At 34.1% G+C, this 23,250-nt stretch overlaps 1 protein-coding gene across 1 annotated transcript; it reads left to right on the top strand.

Annotated features, from left to right (window-relative positions):
• Positions 1-219: 219 nt before the first annotated feature.
• Positions 220-22,260, top strand: LOC117319295 (the record flags this gene model as incomplete). Its single annotated transcript, XM_033874126.1, has 25 exons — positions 220-347; positions 1,904-1,991; positions 2,868-2,941; positions 4,180-4,639; positions 5,043-5,152; positions 5,672-5,905; positions 6,058-6,228; positions 6,456-6,808; positions 7,738-8,368; positions 8,773-8,887; positions 10,059-10,291; positions 10,574-10,739; positions 11,066-11,161; positions 11,449-12,033; positions 13,058-13,615; positions 13,891-13,919; positions 15,550-15,698; positions 16,251-16,491; positions 16,882-17,007; positions 17,354-17,572; positions 18,422-18,530; positions 18,823-18,943; positions 19,362-19,404; positions 20,067-20,097; positions 20,341-22,260. Coding segments are annotated over 25 exons (5,291 nt in total), but the record flags the coding sequence as incomplete, so codon positions are not given.
• Positions 22,261-23,250: the final 990 nt, after the last annotated feature.

Here is a 23,250-nt window from a genome sequence, read left to right as displayed (position 1 = left end):
TGTTGACGTTACGTGTGTATCGTCAGTGTTGACGTTATGTGTGTATATGGTAAGTGTTAAAAATATTGATACGATATGATACAACCGTCATGATGATATAATGTTTAATGTCATGAACTATATTGCGTTATGCCTTTTTTTCTGTTGATATGATTGATAAATAATAAGATAATAAGATAAGACATACAAGAAATGATTGATTTTTATGTTATTATCTAGTTTTGGAAGCTACATTACAGACTCTTTCTGGACAGATAGGGACAGCTAATATGAGTCAGCTGGAAATGCTCTGTGAACAACTATATCAACATCTTCTGGATCATTCTGACCAAATGTGCTCAAATCTGGTAAGATTTTAGTTGATATTGTAGGAATATAAAATTGACAGGGATGTCGAATAATAATTTACATGGACAAATCTTTCTATTACCATGACAATGTAATACTAAATGATTGAATGTTGAGATTACCAATAACGTTTGATAGGATAGATGTTTAAAGTAATTTTATTTGGTAATGTTTTAATTGGCATTAAAACTTGCTTAAAATTCTGTCGTTTTTTAAATTGCAGAATTCCAAACCAAATGGTTTTTAATAGTTATCTTTCTAGTTTTACACGACAAAAACCAGTTGCGATTAGGTTCATAGAAATTTGTGTTCACGTATTAATGGATTTTTTTCGCATGTAACATGTACGTTAATTTTGCGATATATCACATTATTTCGCAATAGAACGCGATACATCACGAAGCTTACGATTAATCTCGCGAAACGCAAATCACATCTCGGGGAGGGACTGAAATAGGAAAGTGATATACTAGCGGAAGAAAGAAACGCAAGTCCGGTTTTTGTAATATAACCTTTAAGACACTTGGTCTAAATTCAATTAAATTTCACACTTTGCTACCTCAATGCACTGTGAATGTCCTAATTTAATTTAATTTTGTATGAAACACGCATTTTCATTGGCTGAAATTACAGCTTTCAGCAAATTTTTCAGGAAAGCTTGCACCTGGGATAATCTTGCACCACATCCTCTTGTAAATCATCACAAATCGAACATTGGAACAGTACAGATATACAGTTATACAGCATTTATTTTCGACGCAATTGTGCAGCGAAATGTCACAACTGGGTTAAGTCAGTAGTGGTAGGGACATTATTCTGATAATTTAGGGTAATTCGGAACGTCATGTAGCCCATCAATATTGTTACATATACCAGTTGTTAAAGGAAGATAACCGATACAGAAATATAAAACTCTTGCAACCTTGTATGAGAAAAGATTGATCTGGAATATTCTTGAGGGAAGATAAGTCATAATATTTTGTTTTATTGACAAGTGGTTGTTTACAAGATGTGTGTTAGAGAATTCTAGAAATGAGATGTTTTGGGGAATTATTTGAAAGATTTGGCAATATAGTATAAATAACATGACAGATAAATTGTTATTCAGAACTGGTTTACAATTGTCAAGGAGAGATATAGGAATAATATCAGATCATCAATTGCCTGATACTGAAAACTGATTAACAAGTGTAATTTGGTTGGATTATTTATTGCCTTGATCTGTGGGATTCATAACAAATTAACATTGAGAAACGGATAGGAAACAATTACCCAAGGGCAGCTGTTATAAGATAAGTACATGTAATTAACACTGTTGTGAATCATCTCTGTAACTTAATATGTCACAGAAGGAAAACAATGATGTTTGATCGACATGCACATATTACGGCTGATGGAAGGTTCGACCGTCCCAAGCTCATGACAACGACATGTTTTTTTTTGTGTCGGTAGTATATGTCAAGCACATTACAAGTAGCGGTGACTAAAAAAGTACAACATTGTTTTCTATCAGTATTGTTTATAACAATCTTTTTTTGCATTATCTTGACTACAGAAAGGAATAAAGCAATTTGAAGATAAAATCACACAAAGAATGGCGACATTGCCTAGTGGCGATCTTAATATGAACACAACCGTTGATGGTAAGTATAGGGGTATTGCTGATACTAGTTGTAGTTACACAAAGACACTATATGGTGTGAGCATGATAACATACCCTTTCCCTATAAAATGGTGGAACAACAGTGAATGTTTAATACAATGTACATTGAAATATTTAACGCAATGTTTTGCAAGGAGACAACACCTTTATAGCTATAATTTACACAATAAGTGGTACCATTATTATGCAGCTTTAGTACATTATTATTATGTATTGTATGTACTCAGTTTGGTTATATTGAGGCTTGTTTTGACGTATATAGTAGTATAGTATCAGTTTTTTTATAGTCTATATAGTTTGCTTAACATTTCGGAATATGTGATATATTTTCGTCTTGCATATTTTGTGCATAGTATTACACCATACTTGGAATAAACTCTAAATGCATTTTTATTGGTTGAGATCGTGATCATTGATCTGGACTATTTGTAATCACGTGGTTTAATGCAATTCGCTTGGCTAACAATAAAAGACCGCTTTTCGTGATCTCGGAAAAGATAACGTATAGGAAATAGCTCGGAGTTGTTTTTGTCATCCATCTCTTTGAAAATATACATTGATTTTTTTCAATTTATTGACTGAAAACGGATAAGATTTCTTATTATTTGTTATTGTAAAAACTTTTTTTTTGTATGTCAACCAATTTCCTGAATTGTCAGTTTTGTATATTAAATAGCGGCATATTAATTAAGTTCATATCCTATACCCCCCCCCCCCCCCCCCCAAAAAAAAAAACCCCAACAAAACAAAACAAACTGGCGTTTTTTGTAATATTCGAAAAAAATTGCAACTCCAGTGAAAGAAATACTGTTCCATTCATTATTAACCCTCTAAAATCCCATTTCCATTTGTACAGTGTCTCTCAGCATCCTTAACCTAGTGTACGGATTTGAAGTCAATGCTACGGGATGTCGATTTTCTGGCCAAAGAGTAAGCTACATATAAACTAATTGGAAATAATAACTCTCTAAGATACTATGTGATTATGTCATCAGCGTGAGTTTACGAGGGCAGATTATATTCGGTAGGAGTGGATTTATTATTGACATACACCCATACATGGACATTAAGTAATACTTATGGACCAGCAGGTAGGACAAAAGAATTACACAAAAAGAAATTGATTTTGCTTTTCATACTTTTTCAAAGAAAATTCCATATTTCATAATCAAAGGAGGGATACAGATTCGGCAAATTAATACTTATTAAGACATATGACTCTATGTATAAAGCACAGTTTGGTTATTATTTTTAATCAACATTTCGGAGCCATATCACAAAACGGATTTTGCCCTAAATCGTAAGGAGAACGCACTCCTGCTTTCTGAGTTTTAAAAATGTTATGACCTCATTAAATATTCTGCATGTCAATGCCTGTAACAGAAAAAGTTATTTGTTTACATATGACGTCATGCTGTTTACTTATTTTTCGTGAAACAATTTATCAAGAAGCATCTATTCTCTTATATCCCATTCAGGAAATAATAATAATAAAAAAGTGTATTGTTCTAGTTCTATTTCTTATGAAATTCCGAATACTCCATGTGGTCATAAGTATAGTGATTAAAACATTGTTGTCAATTAAAAAAAAACAAAAAAAACAACAGCAAACTTCAAAGGGGTTCAATATAAAGGAATAACAAGTAGATCGTCATGGTGTTATGTAGTATTCTGTCAAAATCCATGGTAACATGTTCAACATTGCGCCTGCTTCTATATAAAACTTAAAAGGTCGTTTATAACAGCGTTATCCATCGGCATGTTTTCTTTTTCGATAGTTCGATCTCCTAGATCTTCTGGATTCTCTTCTCATACATTCAAAGCTATATCTGATACAAGAGAACATCAGCAAAAAGTTTGAACATGCTGGGACATCTGTGTCAATAGATGTAGGAAAATGGAGTGAGCTTCAAGGAGAGTACTCAACGTCTTATGGTAGGGTAGTGGTACAACACATATATACCTCAGGACGAATCCTAGCTGATCCGACAAGTATGGTTATTGTAAGTACCTGGAGAGGCACATTTTGTTCACTAATTGAAAGTACGTGTATTTAAGTTTGAAATATATTTGCAATACCAATATTTTCAGGTATGATTTGTCGTGTGTTTCTTTATAACATTGATATACCAAAATAAATATAATCAATTGATAAAGTCATTTTCCAGGTTATATCATACAAAGAAAACCCATTTGACTTCTCCCAGTCACCAGATCATGTTAATGTCCCCGCCATGACAACCTTTGCTTTCAATGCCGACGGAGAGGAGGTACCTGACGTAGCCTTCCTGATGGGATTCCTTACGTCATCTAAACTCATCACTAGTGACAACGCGATAGACATGCAACCAAACGGTACCCAGTACATGGCAGCCTTCCCTGGAGGGTTTTTCAACAATTCCCCAGCTATGTTGTATGTTAACATTTCTATGATGGGATCATGTCGTACCTATGGAAAATACGGAACCACATTACCGTCTCATGAACACTTTGATTTCTATCTACATACGAATGAGCGGATGTCTGTAATAAAATCCCGACCTTACAACTTGATGTATTCATTTATAGGAGGGGTTATACAGTTGCCCATTTATCGAACGCCTGTCATTATCATAGCTAAATGTCAAGGTAGGTAATTGATTAATTAAGCTTGTTACATAAAACCCTAAACATCATCAATATAGGACTGACACAAACACTAGTCGAATCAATAACAGTATTGATTATAAAATCACTACTGTTAATTTACGTTGCCTTCAGAATATTTGCGATAGACATGCAACCAAACGGTACACAGTACCGTTTGGTTGCATTGCTAATTTGTCAATGAATTTTTGACAAATTAGCGTAATCCTGAATTGGCGTACTCATATGGGGAACTTTTGAAATTATATGATAAATAATTAAACTTTTATAGGAGTTGTAGTCATTCTTTAACGCAAGGCTTCCACGTGGGAAAAACAAAAATAAGATTACATTGGCACATTTAGAGTAATATATTCTCATACTGTCATTCGCTTATTTGTTGTAGCAAACACATTTACCAAACATGAAGAAGCTCCGAAAGTACAGATTAACCAAATTTTACCAGAAGTCGTAGACAGAATTTCCCGCGAATGGAAACCAGCAAGAAACGTTCAGGTATCAATATCATAATTGTCTTATTTTTCAAACATTATTATGTGATTATTCACGAGATAACGTGATACTTATTTATTCTTTGAACATCTGTAAATATTATTAATTTATATATGATTTATGATCTATCTATTTCAAACGTTTTTCACGTTATTTAGAGAGAAATTTATATCGTTCCACCATTTCAGTTTTTCCTTTTTTTCTGTCGATTTAAGCTGCATTATAATCTCCTTGGTTTAAGGAATACTTTATCCATATTGTTAAATTTTAAGGTCACATGACCTACAGATATGTCCTAGGCCACTAACCGAGCATAGTATAAACTAAAGAAAGCGACCATTGTCAAAAATACCCATAAGAATAATTTATGCCACGAGACAAATTATCATAACTCTTTACTGGTCGAAATATAACAACAGACTTCAATCACGTAACTCTCGTATCAATGCATACATGGATATCGGAATAAAATGTGTATATGATACATAATGTTATAATTAAGGCATTGTTGGTTTGTTGTAGTTGATTGGAGGAAGAACATCCGAGATTACCCTCAAGTCTTACTTCTTCGGGACATTTACGGCAAGCGTCAAAATGATATCCCCTGATATGATAGATTTCCAGTCGGTCTTTTTGAATTTCTCTGAGAAGCTTAGTGACACACCATACGTCTTGGGTACAGTGATAGCAGTACTTATCATCCTGATCCTCACCACTCCAATACTACGAAGACTGGATAATATCGACTCTGCTCTAGTACGTAAGCAATGTACATGTACCATTTTATATATGCCTTTCACAATAACATTGCAAAATTGTTTTGATTTGTATATATATCACAACGATTACAGCCGGAAAAGAAATCTACCGCATTATACCATTAACAAATGTGTACTGGATATTGACAGTGGTCATACCGGCATCTGATAGACAACAAAGCCAGTTCTGCCTTCCATTATTACATCTGTGTATCAACTGGAGTGAGGTCCAAGAGAAAAATGGAATCATCGGTGTACATCAATATTATCGGGACGAGAGGTGAGACCGGAGCACGACTGTTGACAGGAAACTGCAGAAAGGTATTTATCATAGTACTTTATAGTTCAAGCTATGAAATCGATTTTTTATGATAGGTAAGGCAATCCAGGGAACAATGTATGTGTTCTGCGGTGACACAATCTAATTACTGACATAAAACACCATTTATTAAAAAAAAAAAAAAAAACGAACAAAAAACAGAAAAAAACAAGAAGAAAAAAAAATACATAACACAACACCATTTACAATGATGTTTAGTGTATTTCAGCAACATGACAATGGACTTTACTGTTTAGAAATAGAGCATTATTTTGAAACATTATACACTGTATGTATCTTTCCAGATAGCAATGCAAATGAGTCCCATTTCCTTTTGAAGTCTTTGTGTTGTGATGTCATGAAGCTGGCTGAAACCTCCGTACCTTGCCATTCTAAAATTTCTGTTGCATTTTCTGTATCTTTGCAGAATTTTAGCAACGGGACCTCGTCCCATTTCTGTTTAACAACTGACGACTTTATTGGAAATATCAAAACCGTCCATATCTGGCAGGACCAATCTGGTGAATTAAAATCCTGGTATTTGGCTAAAGTTGTCATTATAGACGGGAAGACAAGAAATGGGTAAGTACATAACGTTTTTATTATTCATATATTTTCCCCCACCATCATTAGCTGGTGAACTATTTAAATTGCACTGGCTCCGTGGCCCGTGCCCGTCCGTCCCTCCGTTAACTATTCTTGTCATCGCTATTTCTCAGACAGTACTCGAATGATCCTTCTCATTTTTATATGTTGGTTCCCCTTGGCCCCTAGTTATGCCTATTGTATTTTGGGACCGATCGAAAAACAACATGACCGACAGGCTACCATCTTGGGTTTCGACAATTGAAGTTTGTTATCGCTGTTCCTTAGAAAGTGTTTATGGGATCTTTTTTTAATTGCATATGATGTGAGTTCCTTTGTTGTGCATATTGCATTTTAGGACCGACCGGACAACAACAAGGCCTTCAGGCAGGCATCTTAGATTTCGATAAGTTTTTCACTATTTCTCAGAAAGCGTTAATGGGATCTTTCTCGAATTTTATATATGTATTCCCCTTGGTCGGTTGTTTCGCATATTTTATTTTGGTACCAATCGAAAAACAACATGATCGACATGCGGCCATATACGAATTTGATAATTGCATTTTGTTATCACTATTCCTCAGTAAGTTTCTCAAATTTCATATGTAAATTCCCCTTGGTACCTAGTTGTGCATATTGCCTTTTGGGAACGATCGGAACACAACATGGCCGACATGCAAACATCTTAAAGCAAGCGTAATGTAAGGGTCTATACGGACGGAATAAAACACATATATGGGACCAAATGGTTGTTCTGGGGTAAATACATATATCATGTATCCATATATGTAAGGTAGGTGTAATGTCACACCCGATTGTATCTCGTGGTAGTTTCGCGCCTACTTGTACGATTCGTCTATTACCAGGCATTTTATAAACATGAGGTATCATAGTGACAATCATAATGTCGTTTTTGCTATATTTAGGACTAAGCTGGTTTGCAACCAATGGCTATCACCCGAAAAGGGAACAGGTCATACTTGGTGTACATTGCAAGTTGGACGAACTAAAGATAACGTCGGCAGTATTTCTGAAGTCAGTTCCCGAAACATCTTTAACGACCATCTGTGGTTTTCATTGCTGTTCCGTCCAAGTTACAGCAGGTTCACAAGAGTCCAGAGATTGTGGAGCTTAGCGTCGTTATTGTTTCTGTCAATGGTCGCCTCAGCTATGTTTTATGATACACCAGATGACACTCTCCCTCTTGTAAAGACGACGCATTTCGAAATAGGATATAAGGAAATATACACTGGGTTGATGTCGAGTGTCATAACAGCGGTTCCATCTTTAATTATGACCTACGTTTTCAGCAAAAGAAAATTACGTGGCGAAAACCCATTAAGTGTCTTACATGACGGCGATACATTTCGTCCCACCGGAATTCTGCCTTGGTGGTTAATATTCATCGGATACCTAGTTTTACTGATCTGCATCATCTCAGGTTCTTTTTTCACGCTTTTATATTCGTTGGAATGGGGACCGTCTCTTACCATTAAATGGATGTCAGCATTTTTGCTCGGCACAGCAGAAAGTGTAATTTTGATCGAACCAACAAAGGTAGGTTGATACAAGGGTTGATCAAAAATTATCATGTAGAGATCATTATTTAATCGATACATAAATGATAGTGTTAATCTGGAACATCAGCAGTTAAATTACTTTCCTTTCAATTTTCAGCTGGTCAAAAAAAAAAAAAAAAAAAAAAAAGAATCAGCACATTTTCAATTACATTATCATCTACATTCATTTCACTTTTTGTTTGCTTTTGATATTTACTTAAGCCGATTAAATGTTTAAACAACATCATCTAGTTACATATGTATTATTCCGACCCTTTCGACTATCAAATCTATCGCTATACCATCAGTGGAACGAAAGGAAGTAACCCTGATAATCAGAATGTCTTGTTTAATACACAATATTAAATATTGAAGATTTTAACAAGCTGGTTATCATTTCAGGCCATCTTACTCGCTGTCCTTCTTGTTTGTCTGTGTTCAGAGAAAACTAGCAAACATGACTTTCACCTACCACCAATATCCGTCTACCAAACGAAACGAGACATCTACAATCAAGGTACGTGGTATATTCTATCTAATTATTTGTCTGGAGACAGCGAATGTTATGTCAGACCTTAAGTAATATGATTTTATTTTTAATGTTGGTGGTCAATATTCATCGGATACCTAGTGCTACTGATCTGCATCATCACAGGTTATTTTTTCACGATTTCATATTCGTTGGAACGGGGACCGTCTCTTACCATAGGTACGACATAACAAAAAAGAGGTATTTTATTTCCGGCCTTGAAGCCGCGTCAGACGTTTTCCGACTTGTTCCCCCGGTCAATTATATCTCATTTAGACGCTTGAAACACGAGTCTTGTAAACGGTTCTTTGGTTCCGATGATAACGAGTTGAAATGTAAATTTGTTTTAATACGATAATTTGTTTTGTTTTCCATCTACCTTCCAGGATGTATACAATTTTACTTTGAGATCTAGTATTGCAATTTGCTGTAATATGGTCAATAGTCAAGAGTAATTAGCATAATTCATTTACCTCCTCTGTTCTATTTAGGTATGATATTACTCATTTTGTTTATTTCCCTTGCCTATCAAATATGATTGAAACATGCACTTCGGTGTTATTTTGTTATGGTTTTTAAATGTAAGAAATCATTGCGGGATAGATGAAAAATGGGTTGTTTGAGTCAACTTTTTCATATTTCAGGTTTGTTGTGAATTCTTCAAAAATGATCAACTCATTCAACAATGTTTAGATATTTAATATGTTTTATCTATTGTTTTCTTTGCTTTTTACAAAAGACACAAGTTTAACTTTTTCAAGGACCAGTGTGTTAATAAATAGCTGTTGGAATTGCTTTTTAAAGGAAATAATTGTTTTTTAGTTATCTATGCATGAACATAAAAAAGGGGGTGGGGGGGGGGGGGGGGGGGGGGGGGGGGGGGGGGGGATATATATCAGCCGCACGACATCGGGACCTTTCGCCTCTTAAAATCTCTAAATGGAAAGTTTGGCAACAGAAAAAAAAAATGTTCGCTCGTTCCTTTCAAATTCAAATTAAATCAATATTCATCGTATTACCTATAATGACCTCTGATATACAAAACAATATTGGGTAGAGATTTGTTTACGGTAACTCTGATCGACTGAATAGTACCCATTAATTTGTGATATATAAGATGAAAAGATGAAAACGATATAATTATGAATACGCTTTTCAGGGATTGTTACCAGACAAAATGTTGATTGCCCTTGTGATAAACCAGAAACCACGGACCAGATACATCGTCGGTATACACTACGCATGGACAGAAAACTGAACAGATTACTGAGGAAATTCGTCTTTGTACTGCTATACATCTGCATGCTTTTAATGATTGGTTCACAACAGAGAGTTTCCGATATATACAGACAAAACATGCACTTGAAATGCATTTTGAAACCTACAAATGAGGTAACCCTAAAACGATTGCTGGTGTACATTAGTGACGAAATCATTGATCGGTGAATGTCTAATGTACAGATTTTAAATCCTAATTAAAGACTTTGCACATAACATAACGTTAGTGTTAAATATGATGAATTTGGTACTTTGCAGGGAAATATCATACTGTTTTGAGGCACCTGGTGCTGTTTTACATTGTATCAAGGCAATGGTGTCTAACCCTGCCTTTTATCATGCAAGTTCATATACATGTACTAATAGCGCTATTATCAAATATAATTTCTGAATCAGATCAAAACGATGGAGGGAGTCTGGGAGTACATTCACACTGTAGTGCTTCAGCGATTTTATCCATCGGAGACTTACAATGGTGAAATGAAAACATTTGACGAGCTGCGATTTGTTGAAGACAATTTAAAAATGGGACCACTTCGTCTACGCCAGCTTCGAGTAACAGGTAAATTAAACTGAAAATAATAATTGCATAAAAGAAAATTAATCTTTGTATATCAACGAGAGAAAAACTGGTTTTAATTGAAAAACTGATTCAACTGAGAAACTGTCAAGGTCTTTAGGCTCAGATAAAATGGCAAATACACTTTTCAATGTTGGAAGGGTATTGTCACTAGGAAAAGGAGTGAATAATTTATTCTTACAAACGCACAAGGTTAGTCAGAATTACGTATATCTACAAGAGAACATATATTTTTACTTATGTCACCGTTATGACCCATTTTATTCTTTTTTTTTCATATTGTTATCATAAATCTTTCCGTGTTAAAGGCGTTTGTACAACTCCATCATTCATGCGGATCCACGGTATCAGGTGTATCCCTGACTATGATACGGAGACAGAAGATACAAAGAACTATGCTGACGGTATGGAACGCTTACTTGTACTAATATTAGAACTTTGATAGGTTAAAACATATTTATGATCGGTTCATATATCTGAATCCGTCATTTCTTATTATTTTTAAAAAAACCTTCCTGTTGATAACACCTGTTTATCTAACGAATCATTATTACAAAGTAATCTTAAATTATCGTTTAAGTAACCTTATCTAATAAACGATATACACAGCAACTAATTTTAACCATTCCAATTATTGTGTCATAATCTGTACTTGCGTATATAGTTCTATTCTACAAAAATGTTGTTGCAGGTTGGATCCCTGCGAACTCGACTGATTCTTGGAATGACGTCACCGCACCATACCGATATCATCACAATAATGACAAAGAAACGACCACGTACACAGGACATTTGGGAACGTATGGTAGCGGTGGATACCTCATTGATTTGGATATTGTGCATTCTAAGACAACCGATCTCGTGAATAATTTGAAAAACGGTGCTTGGCTTGATGAAAGAACCCGCGTCCTTTTCATTGAAGCATGTCTCGTGAACAGAAACAACATGCTGTTTACCCAAGTCCAACTCATGTTCGAATTTCCAGGTACAGGCGGAATATTCACGAAAACAACGGTTGTATCGTCCAATCTCTACCCATATACAAACACCTTTGATTATATCATTCTATTCCTACAGATATTATTTGTGATCAGCATATTCGTGCGGTTCGTGTTTGTGGTTGTAAAGGCTATGAAGACTAGATGCCATTCCCTAATAACAACAGGCCAAGTCATTGACATGTTCCATCTGGGAGTTTCCGTCACCGCCATTGTGTGTCTCGTCATGAGATTGACCAGCACGATCGCCGTTCTCAACACACTTAGAATTGATATTGGTAATTATATTCATAAGTTTACAAAATTAAAGAAGGAGTAAATTTTAAGATCACTGGTTTATGAAAGTCAAGGACACTTGATCTAGAGTAAAGGTCACATTTTGTATATTTTCACACTGATGAACACCTTTAAGATATTAAAGACGGAAATATACAAGGAGTCAACTGATCCAAGGTCATTGTCATTGGGTCAATGTTCAAGGTCAAATTCTGTAATCATCAAATGATTATATCACACTATCGACATTTTGTTACGATATCATGAAGCTAAGTTAATCAGGATGAAATGAAAAGTCAACTAATCAAGTGTCAAGTTTCATACCTGTGATATGATTAGACCAGTTCATAATTAAACAAGGAGGCAACTTATCAAAGGGCAATGGTACTTGGGCAAAGGTCAAGGTAATTCGAATCAAAGTTCAAAGACAAATTTTATATCTGTCAGTAACCTTAGTTGTTTATTTAATTTCGGGTTTAAGGTGAAGATAACACAAATTCAAGCCATCAAATGAATATTATACTGGAATCGATATTGCCCGGCAAAAGTAGAGGTTAAAAACAAGAGTTTTCTTTAAAAAAATAAAAAAATAAAAATAGAACATTCGCAGCCTTTATATTATTGCCTTGCTCACTTGCGGCGGTATTTGTGGCATATACAATCTTAGGTATCGTAGACAAAGGTCAAAGGTCACTTTGATAGAGTTTTTCTTTCTGGATGCAGTGTACAGACTTTTGGAGCTTTGTATCTTCAAGTCAGTTACTTCGATAACATAAATGACTACTCTCTGATTAATAGATACATATATTGTATCATGCATGTATGCATATTATCTAAATGGAATATCAAATACAATTATTTAGATATGGCTTAGTGATGTTTCATTCGTATTTATATATATCCCAGTATTTTGATTTTCCCTTCAATGGTAACCTTTATGTAACTCTTGAATTACAAGAACTTTAAAACATATCAAATATGTACTGACATTATTTTACACGTATTTTTGTCTTTTGTCTTTGACAGGATTTTACACTTCCTTTGGACGGGTCTTTCAATGGGATGAATATTACTCTATATCACTGGGCATGACCACATTTATCGCTATCCTCGATCTACTCAAACATTTGTCATTCAACTACCATATCTTCCTGATGTACAAAACAACATTGGCATTTCGCTCTGAGCTTTTTCAGTTTACAATAGCTCTTTCAGTCCTGATTGTGGGATTCGCGTGTCTGATCAACCTGATGTATGGCCACACAGAAAGCGGCTTCAGAAGCATACCAATCGCGATCCTGACTCTGTTTCGAATGACAATCGGAATGATAAAATTCCGTAATGACATCCAGGTGGCAGTTATAGGTATATTAATTACATTTGCGGTATACGCGTTGGTCGCCACCGTTTGCTTTGTCAACCTTTTCGTTAGTTCACTGGACTATAAATTAACAAATATTAAGCAGCTTATCAAAGACGGGTTGACAACGTTCGACTGGCATTTAAGTGGTCACGTTTGGAATAGATTGGCCAACCTATTCATAATATGCGGAGCTACAAGACCAAACAAACGAAGAAAGAAAGGTATGTTGGTATTTGCACATATTCAGCTATTGAAAATGAAAATTCTACTATCAAAATGTCATTTAACTACATATCTTATTGATTTAGTGGTAAATAACCGTTTTCGTGTGAATAGCATACAACAAAACCCAATGGAATATGACTCTTGATGCACGTTTCTTATTTGATAGAAATAACACTTTTATATAGTAAATGAAAACATTGACGACAGTTTGAAATATTTGATCTGTTATGACCTTGAATAACAATTTTGAAAATACTTATTCTCTTTTCAGGACATAAAAGTGGAATCAAGTTACAAAAGGTAACACATTTTATGAATTAAGCAACCGTTTAATAGATTGTGACTGGTAGATGTCACGGTATGTTCATAATTATTAACATTTGAATGATTTAAACCCCACAGCTGAAAAGGAAACTTATCCAACTCATATACAATGTATAAAATCAATATATAGCATATCATATTGTTTGCCTGACTATCATAACTTGATTGGACAGATATTGTGATCTATAAATCAGGATTTATATCATATCAATACTAAAGTTTATATAAATACAATCAAACTTTAACTCCATGTATTGAATAACCGCATCTTATACATTGAAAATAAATTTAAAAAAGAAAATCAATAAAATAGTAAAAAATATGTATAACACGTTATTATTAATATTGAACGAAACATATCAATCTTTCCTTTCTGATTTTGACTTAATTCAATGACAATTATTCACACTAGAAAATCTTAATTGGACAGTGTGTTCGGAATTGATTGCATGTATCATATGTTTACTTGTATTAACAGAAACTCAAATTGTTGAAATTGAGAAACGTTACCTGCTGAGACAATATGAAATAATATATATGTAATGCTGCTATTGATAAACGATGTTTCACGTAAAAGAAGTGGCACATTCATTATGTCTCCACCCTCGAAATGAAGAATGAAGCTATCGTTTGATATGTATTTATATGTATTTTTGTTGAATTCAATTCTTCATGTTATTTTTTTGTACTCAATCTTTAGAAATAATATATTGCTTTTATCACTTTTGCTTCAAACAGATAAACAATAATGCCCCACAGTAGAACCCGTTATGATGAGGGGTTGAAAAGATAGAAGTTGTCGATTTTGCTATTCGCAAAAAAAAAAAAAAAAAAAAATCAGTTGAATATTTGTTCTTCTTCATAAATAAATGTGTATGTATGGGTTTTGTGGATCTAAAACACTGTATAGTAGTTACTTGAATTTTACAAATTGAACACTTTTATCTTCTCTGGTATGTATTCCTTCACAAAGTAAACCGCTCGTCGTTTATATATCTAATGTACTAAAGAGCGTTAGGCAATAGTAAAAACTATAGTGAACTGTAGGTTTGTGTATGTTGACATTATCACTATGGGTTAGCTTTCCCCTCCATCAAACTAATATATTTGATTTTTTTTATTTGCCGATTAAGTTTAAATTTTACACTATCATGAAACATGTCATTTACAGGCTTATGAATTGGCTGAAATACACCATTCTTTATCAGATCCATATATGTTAAATTCTAGTACTTTATAACCAGAAGGCTTTTTCTCCCATTTTGAACATTCGTATTTGAAGAATATTTGATTCAGACATGTTGTTACCTAAGCCTTATACATTAATTGATTAATATCCACAGCTAGTACTGGACAACTCATTGTGTTCACGTGATAATATTCATGTAAACAATATAAACATTTAGGTAAATCGGGACATGTGATGTGTAAAGAAAGTGAACACACATATGCCTTTTTATGTAGTTTCTTTTTGTACTGTATTGCGTACAACTGCAGTCATAAGTGTTGTTTTGAGTTTTACTTTGTTTTTTTTTCTTCTGGTAGTTACAATGCGATATATCGCATGTATGTTGTATATATATGTTTCATTATCTTATTCATTAAGGAAGAATTAAGTTTCTGCAGATTCCTATCGAAAGTTATGCGACGGTTTGGAGAAGACACCGATTTAGAAAGAACAGCCCTACATAGAATTTTGCTACGGTTGAAACGCATATGTAGACGCAGGGCGACACCTAACGGAACACAATACAGGTACTTGTTGTATGTTCACTAACATCTATCATTATTTCATCATCCAACTCTCTGTTTCCTCCATCGCAGTGTCCTTATCGGCATTTCAAGAATGAGATACAACCATTTCGCACCAATTGTCTCAAATAACACTGAATATTCATATGTAATGTGTCCTCGTCGGATGAATTGGTTACACACATATAGACATGTAATATTTAGTTTATCAATCAAGAAGCATTGCATTAGCATGGGCGCTGTTTGCATTGATGAGGAATTGAACACGAACATTTCATCACCGAATATTTTTGTAACTAACCGTCGTTATTTCTCATTCATTTCTTCACAAAATCAACAGAGACCTCCCATATTACTGAAATGTATAAAGAAACTATAATTTTAACTCCGAATCGACAGAACAAAGTGCTAACGAAACCATTTGTTTTCCTCAAGACTCTAATAAATGAGTACAATGATGATAGAACGAGTTCGTCTTGTAGTGAGAGAATATTACGCCAAATAAACAAATCGAGGTCATTTAGACCACATATTTTTCAACATAATTATTTTCAGATATTCTATTGACTGGGCAAGGGAAGATGACACGTTGATCATTGAGTTTCCTTGTGACACGTTAAACTGTAGAATACACGTTGACTGTTATACGATACCTGAAGCTGACCGACAGGGACTTATACCGTACGGTAACGCCACCGGGCCACTCAGCATGCTGTTTAAAATCAACCTGTCTAACAGAGACCGTGGACGTACAAACACAAAGAACAATTACGTCACGGATGGCAGACACTCGCTGGTAGGTGGACACTGACGTCGTATAAATGATAAAATACGTAAAATAAACTAGTAATAGTCCTCCTGATTTTCATTCAGTTGTAATTCGAATATCATGACATATAAAATGACCATATTATGTAGCTTAAAATATGTGTATATCATTCATCTAAATGCATATCTAAATGAGGAGTAATGTTTTCACCTGAGCCTAAAAGCCTAAATACTTAGAACAACAAAGATGTGATCCTTGTTTCGTCATTTCTAAATAGTAAGATATAATCCCGGTGACAAGTTCTTGATTCTTCTGGGTAATACTTAAGGCAGTTCCACTGATTAATATAATATCAGCTATTCAGTTCATGGTGCAACAATCAATCGGATCTATAAGGCTAAACAATTTATTTTAAAGTGCATGGTGATGATCAAAGTACCGACCATCCTGTTGTCGTGTCGACCTACGTTCCTCACCATGTGCCGCGGTAACCTTGGTGACTGGTGCCAATATACAGCCAGTCATGTCATTAAAGAACGGGAGGTAACTACGATAAACTAATATACTAATATCCATGTATTATTATGTATTTTGATACAATGCATTAAGTTACTCTATTTTTTAGTATATTATTAACTCCCTTTACAGACGTTAATACATTGTATGCGTTAAAAGAAACCCAGCTAGAGACACATACATATCAATATATCATTTTATTGGTTTAACTTTAATAACAACAGTCTGACTCTTTAAAATGTTACATGTACGCTTTATTATGAGCAAATTAACATTGGAAGATTTGTAATTTTTGTCTGTCCAATTAATTTCAATTTTGTCAGATATAATTGTATTATATTTTTTATAGATAAGTTACTTATTATTTTTACAGGTATATCTGTCCGCTACAGTCTCGTGTTGCCCACAGTACGTTATGGCTGTAACCTCTGACCTTTGGCCTGGCATTCCACTTACCATCCAACAGAACAATGCCATAGAACACGTCCTCACTAAAAAGGGGGATGTCTTCTACCTTCCTGGACTGTGCAAGAAAATAGTATTTATGTTTCCCGAGGGCTGTGTCTCACTGGACACGGATATCACAATATTGGTAATGCGGTTTGTGATTTATCATCTTCACGATATAAGTTACTATTCACGCATTGATTTTGCGGCTGTCTTATTTTCGCACATTACTAATTTTCTTATTGATTAGCGCAATGAGGAAACGGTATGGTGTATGCTACAAATGCATAAGTAAAGTGTCATCAGCACAAGTGCAGTGCAGTGCAGTGCAGTGCACTGCAGTAAAAACTGCTGAAATAGGAGTACCGCTAAATAAACAGATTCACGATATACCCGTATATTATGTATATATTATATTTTCTATGTAAAACAAATGGCATCGATAGCAAAATAATCGATTTTTTTTTTATGAAATAGTTTACCACTTAACATTGTTACGTTACATTGTGGTTTTTGATGTGACGTTGCAAACATGCGGACTATATTATGACGTCACAATGGAAACAGTACGTTTAGAACTAAAATAACATCAAGAGTTAGAAAGCAGGTATTTCTCAACATATTGGTTAAAAGAAAAAAAAGATAGATATATATATACTTTCAATTGCGAACGTTTTATTGGGGTGTTAAAGCCGAAAATTGCTTAAATGCATTCCGTTGATCACAAAAAAATGACTTATGATATGCTTAATCTTGTAAGTATATCTTTTGATGTTTTGGTTATGAAAACCGTTTGACTTTGAACATGTTTAAATTAATTTCAAATAATCACAATCAGAGGACATACCTGTTGTTGACGTTTATATTTTGGAGTACTCAAGAGGATACGAAAGTCTATCCAAACTTAGAGGATAACTTAATGTAACAAATATGCTTGATGCGAGTTTCGAAAACGCTTTATTGGTCACTGAATGACTTTAAGTTGTGTTTTCAGTTAGAGCGTGGGGAGAAATTTCCCATACTACATGTCTTGGCCAATGGTGACGTGTCAGGACCGATCATAGTCCAGTTCAGGAGGAAAAGACACTACCAACCGCAAACCGGTGAGTCTCCATATAATATTGTCTAGCATTATGTATCTTACAACTATTCACTTCAAATAGGTAACTTTAAATACTAGGGGTTTTAATACTGATTACCAAGGAACACATTTCTATCACAGTATTTTGATTTAAAACTCAAAATAATAAACATGTTTTCCAAGTAAAGTTTTAAAGGAAAAATAATAGGTATTGAATCTAACGTTCTTTCTTTGTAATATCTTGAATATGACAATCATGATAAATTAGTAATGCACTTCGTCTTCTTAATGTTATTCATATGTCATGCCGACAGGCGATGTCCCAGAAATTAAACTTCTGACGAAAGAAGGAGACATAGAATGGAAAGAAGCACTTTCTGGTACACAGACCTACCCAAGCGATTTGAGTGTCCACATCGATTGTCTTCGGAGAGGGTGAGATTTGTGGCTACATCACTAAATTTAATCTATCAAAAATACACGTTACAATCTTAATTACAAAAAAAAAAAAAAAAGATTATTGTCTTCGTTTTATAATGGGAATGTCAAATTATTATTTTTTCTTATCCTTTATGAAATGCTTACCTTTCCTGAACAAATGGCCTTGTATATTTTAAAAGGTCTCATTAATATATATTTATATATAGTTTTGTTGTTTTGCTCTCGTTTTGTCCGTTATTTCAGATTTATGGATATGTCTGCATATGCATGAGGCCTTTTACATGTTGATATTCAATCAATTATCGAGAAACAAAATAATTCTGATTATTGGAGATGACAAATGAAAGTGGGGATGAGGTTGAATATTTGTTAATTCAATCTAAGGTAATTATTATATGTATGTATATTGCAGTGTTAAGACATCCATCACGGCAAGTGAATCCAACTTCGTCACAGTAAGTACATGATTGATTGGTAAATAAACAATAATCACGGGGAAAATTGTCTTTGTTTTAATAACAACAATGCATGTTCCGTTTTTTGTTTGTGCATATAGTATTTACTCGAAACCACAAGTGGATTTCTATTTCACATTCAATACAACTTAACAGTATTAAGAAACCAGAGACTCGGTTTTATCATTCATATAATTATGTCGATTTAAATGTCGAAGTAAATATATAAATGTATATGGTGGCATTGTATCTGTACGATAAGATTAATTTCGTTCATAACGCTCAGTCATAACACGTAACCTTCAGGTTCATTGTCCTTGTTCATTACCTATCTTGTGAGCCTAACACCAACTTGATATCGTAATTCATTAATAGTTTATCAATTTATCAAATAAACTACAGAGTGTCAGTTAGTAGATTATATATTCATCTCCAAAATAATATCTAGACGTGCACATACTGTGATATTCAACAGTATATTAAAATGTTCCATAGATTATCTGTATCTACTCTGGTGGTTTTTTACTTTTTGATTTGAATCATTAACTCAACACCCCCTTTTATGTATCTTTCCGCCTCCTGGACAGAATAGCCATTGTAGTTCGTTACAAACAAAAATTTGTGTGATTTAATTATTATACCGTTGTAATTTTTCTTTTCAGTCGCTGCAAAGAAAGTCTGATAGATGTCTTGGTAAGTTGATATTGTTCTTGGAAACAAGAATAAATAAAACTTTTAGCATTTTATAACTAAATTATTCCTGAAATTCTGACTCAGAATCGATTTTGAAACGGCACATTTTCCATTTTGTTCACGCATAATCTATTTAGTCAAGTAGTAAAAGGATGATTCCCATTTGCGTTATATAATTTAATTATATTTTCCGTATAATTTGAAGTTTGAATTATTTTTGATAATACAACAATTTCATTTTAGAACATGAGAAGAGGATCCTTCTTGGCGTGTACAGAAAACATATTCCAACGCAAAATTGGCGTAAAGTCGGACGTAATCTTGGATTTTCACTAGAGAGGTTGACGCAAATCGAAATGAAGAAGCCAAGGACACTCGAGGAAAAGACTTGCATTGTATTGCAGGAATGGGTAAAGCAAAATCGAGGAAGAGGTCTTTACGAAATTCGCGAAACCTGGATGTAATTTCAGATTGATGCTTTTCAAAATGTTTTTCATACAATATAACTTTAAATCCGCTTCCAGTGCTTTTTAGTTTCGCTTCATGTTGTCGTGAGATACATATTTAAGAACTTATTTACTTTTAATATATTAGGATACATTTTAAATATAAGAATTGTATGCAATATTAATAATAGTAGAGATCAAACTACATGTATTATGATTTCAGTATTGAAACCCTAATGGAAGTGAATAATCACAAACATTATTTTCCCACAACATTAATTTGAGGAAAACAAGTAAATAACACTTACTTAAGACGGCCTGGGACGGTCCTCACCTAATAGATCATCGTTTTTAACATAGCAACCTATTATATTTCTTCTTATTGTTAACATAGTCTTCTCGCTGAATTAAATGACTACCGTCCAATATACCGTTGCACCTAAGGCAATAGGAGGCGTCAGAGGGACACTATTCCAATCCTCCGCCACAATGTCTAACTGGACTTCTTATTTCGAAATTTATCAGTTGGTACTTAAAATTTGTGATCTTATCTGAAATTAGCCAACTAGTTTTTTTAAGACCACTTTTCACATGTATTTTTCCCATACGTTATTGAGAAAACGCCAATTCGACAACTAAGTCTCTACATCCGCTTTGTTGCGTCAAACTTCTTGTAAGAAATGTATTTCAAGCTAGAAATGACAATTGCTAAGTAGTGACTTCTTTGTCATTTGTAATTTACTCGTAGGTGAAGCGAAATTCTGATCGCAGTTGCTTAAATTTAGATTTTGCTAGATCTCGTACATTGTAACTGTTTGACATTGACACTGTATAGTGTTTCATCTTCTACATATCCATTAGAGATAATTTGATATATGATTGCGAATGCGATTTATTGTAGCGGAGACAAAAATGGAAATATGAATGTCGCAAATTCATTGGTAGAAGTGGGAATTCATTAACAAGCCTAAGTTGAATTATGTTCGTTTCTATTTACCTATTGACGTTTGTGACAAATCTGTAATATTACATCTTCATATTTGGAGTATGTCTGTTCAACACAGGAGATGTGAGTATCAGACAAAACATGATCTCGCATGTTGTTCTACACTTTGTTAATTAAGAAAGTGATGTATCGAAATAACATCAGTGAATTTCGGTAATATGATAATCGCGAGGGACAAGCGCCGATCGGTGAAATAAGGTACACGTAGAAAACATGTAATGTCTTTAAAAAATCTCTGTCCAGCAAAGAGATATATAGCCTCGTACAAAACACGCGACGATTGGTACAACAAAATAGCTTGATAAATTGAAAAAAAATATCAGACGGATTCAACTGCCTCAACCAGACCTGTTATGCTAGCAACAGTCCAGACAAGACGGCTTGATATTTTTTTTTATTTAAGACTTATATTAGCTATTCTGTAAATGAGAGAACTTCAGCAAACATATCTATTTTAACGTATATTATAGTGCGCTATAGTATTATAGGTTATTTCTATAAGAACATTTCAATGATGATCTCCCGTTTGATTGAAGTATACGTTGATAAGACACATTTATTATTGTGATGTTGTAAAGCTATCGCAAGCTCATATATTACTTCAGTAGCAGCGTTGAGAGCAAGGCTGACTAAAAGGCCGCATTTTAATATTTTATTCAATTATCTGATGTATTCATTAAATAACTTCTTTAATATAATTTCAATAAATATGTACCAGATAATGTATTTTTGTTATTTTTTAGAATGGATCGAAAATGATGGACCTTGATCTGAATTCATGCCACATTTCATTAAATTATCTGAACAACTTCCATTTTAGATTGTACTATACAACTTGCATTAGTTCTACGTTAATATAGGAAAGCAAATGTACCCGAGACTCCCAAAACACATGTATTCGCATATGGCACTGCCTTTAACATTGTCAATTAATTGATATGTTTAATACATTTTTTACATCAATGTTGATCCGAATTTTCATTTTTTTCCCCAAAATTTTTCATTTTTCACGATTTCTCCGAGTTTGGAGGGTTCTGCGTATGTTTGCATGAAAACACCGAAAAATATCAAAAGTACCAAAAAATTCACCTTTTTCAAGAAAAAAATCACGTTTTTCACGAAATAATCACGTTTCTCCCGAAAAAATCACGTTTTTCTCGAAAATTTTCATTTTGTTCCCCAAAATTTTCATTTTTCACGATTCCGATACACACATTTTAAAATCAAAATGGAACAGATATTGCGTACATTTCATTTAATTATTAAAACAGACCCGCATATTAGCGCAGAACTGGTGACAACTTTATAGTGCATACTGCCGAAGACCCATTAGGTCACCTCGGCCGGTTAAATTAATCTCACAACAATCAAACCACTCTTCCCATTCTTAAAGTTACTGACCGATAAGTATCAATTACAATATTTATAAACTGTCGCGTCTCGGCCAGGGGACGGAACCAGATGTCTTTCTTGCATTCGGGAAACCTCACCTGAAGACTACAACGTGAGGCAGTGGCATGGGATACATTAGCAGGAAGAAGGTTCTTTACAAGGAATAGTTAATACAACATCAAATGCAGCCGCCCCTTACGATTAGGCAAAGGACGAGGAAGTGCAATTCTTACGCTTTCGATTTATGACAGAATTTAAATATGAGTCGGCATACTTGTCTTATTTTACCAAGACATTATAAGATATAAA

The sequence above is a fragment of the Pecten maximus genome, unplaced genomic scaffold (assembly GCF_902652985.1).
Source record: "Pecten maximus unplaced genomic scaffold, xPecMax1.1, whole genome shotgun sequence".
Classification (NCBI taxonomy): Eukaryota; Metazoa; Mollusca; class Bivalvia; order Pectinida; family Pectinidae; genus Pecten; species Pecten maximus.
This window is presented reverse-complemented; position numbering and strand designations above follow the sequence as displayed.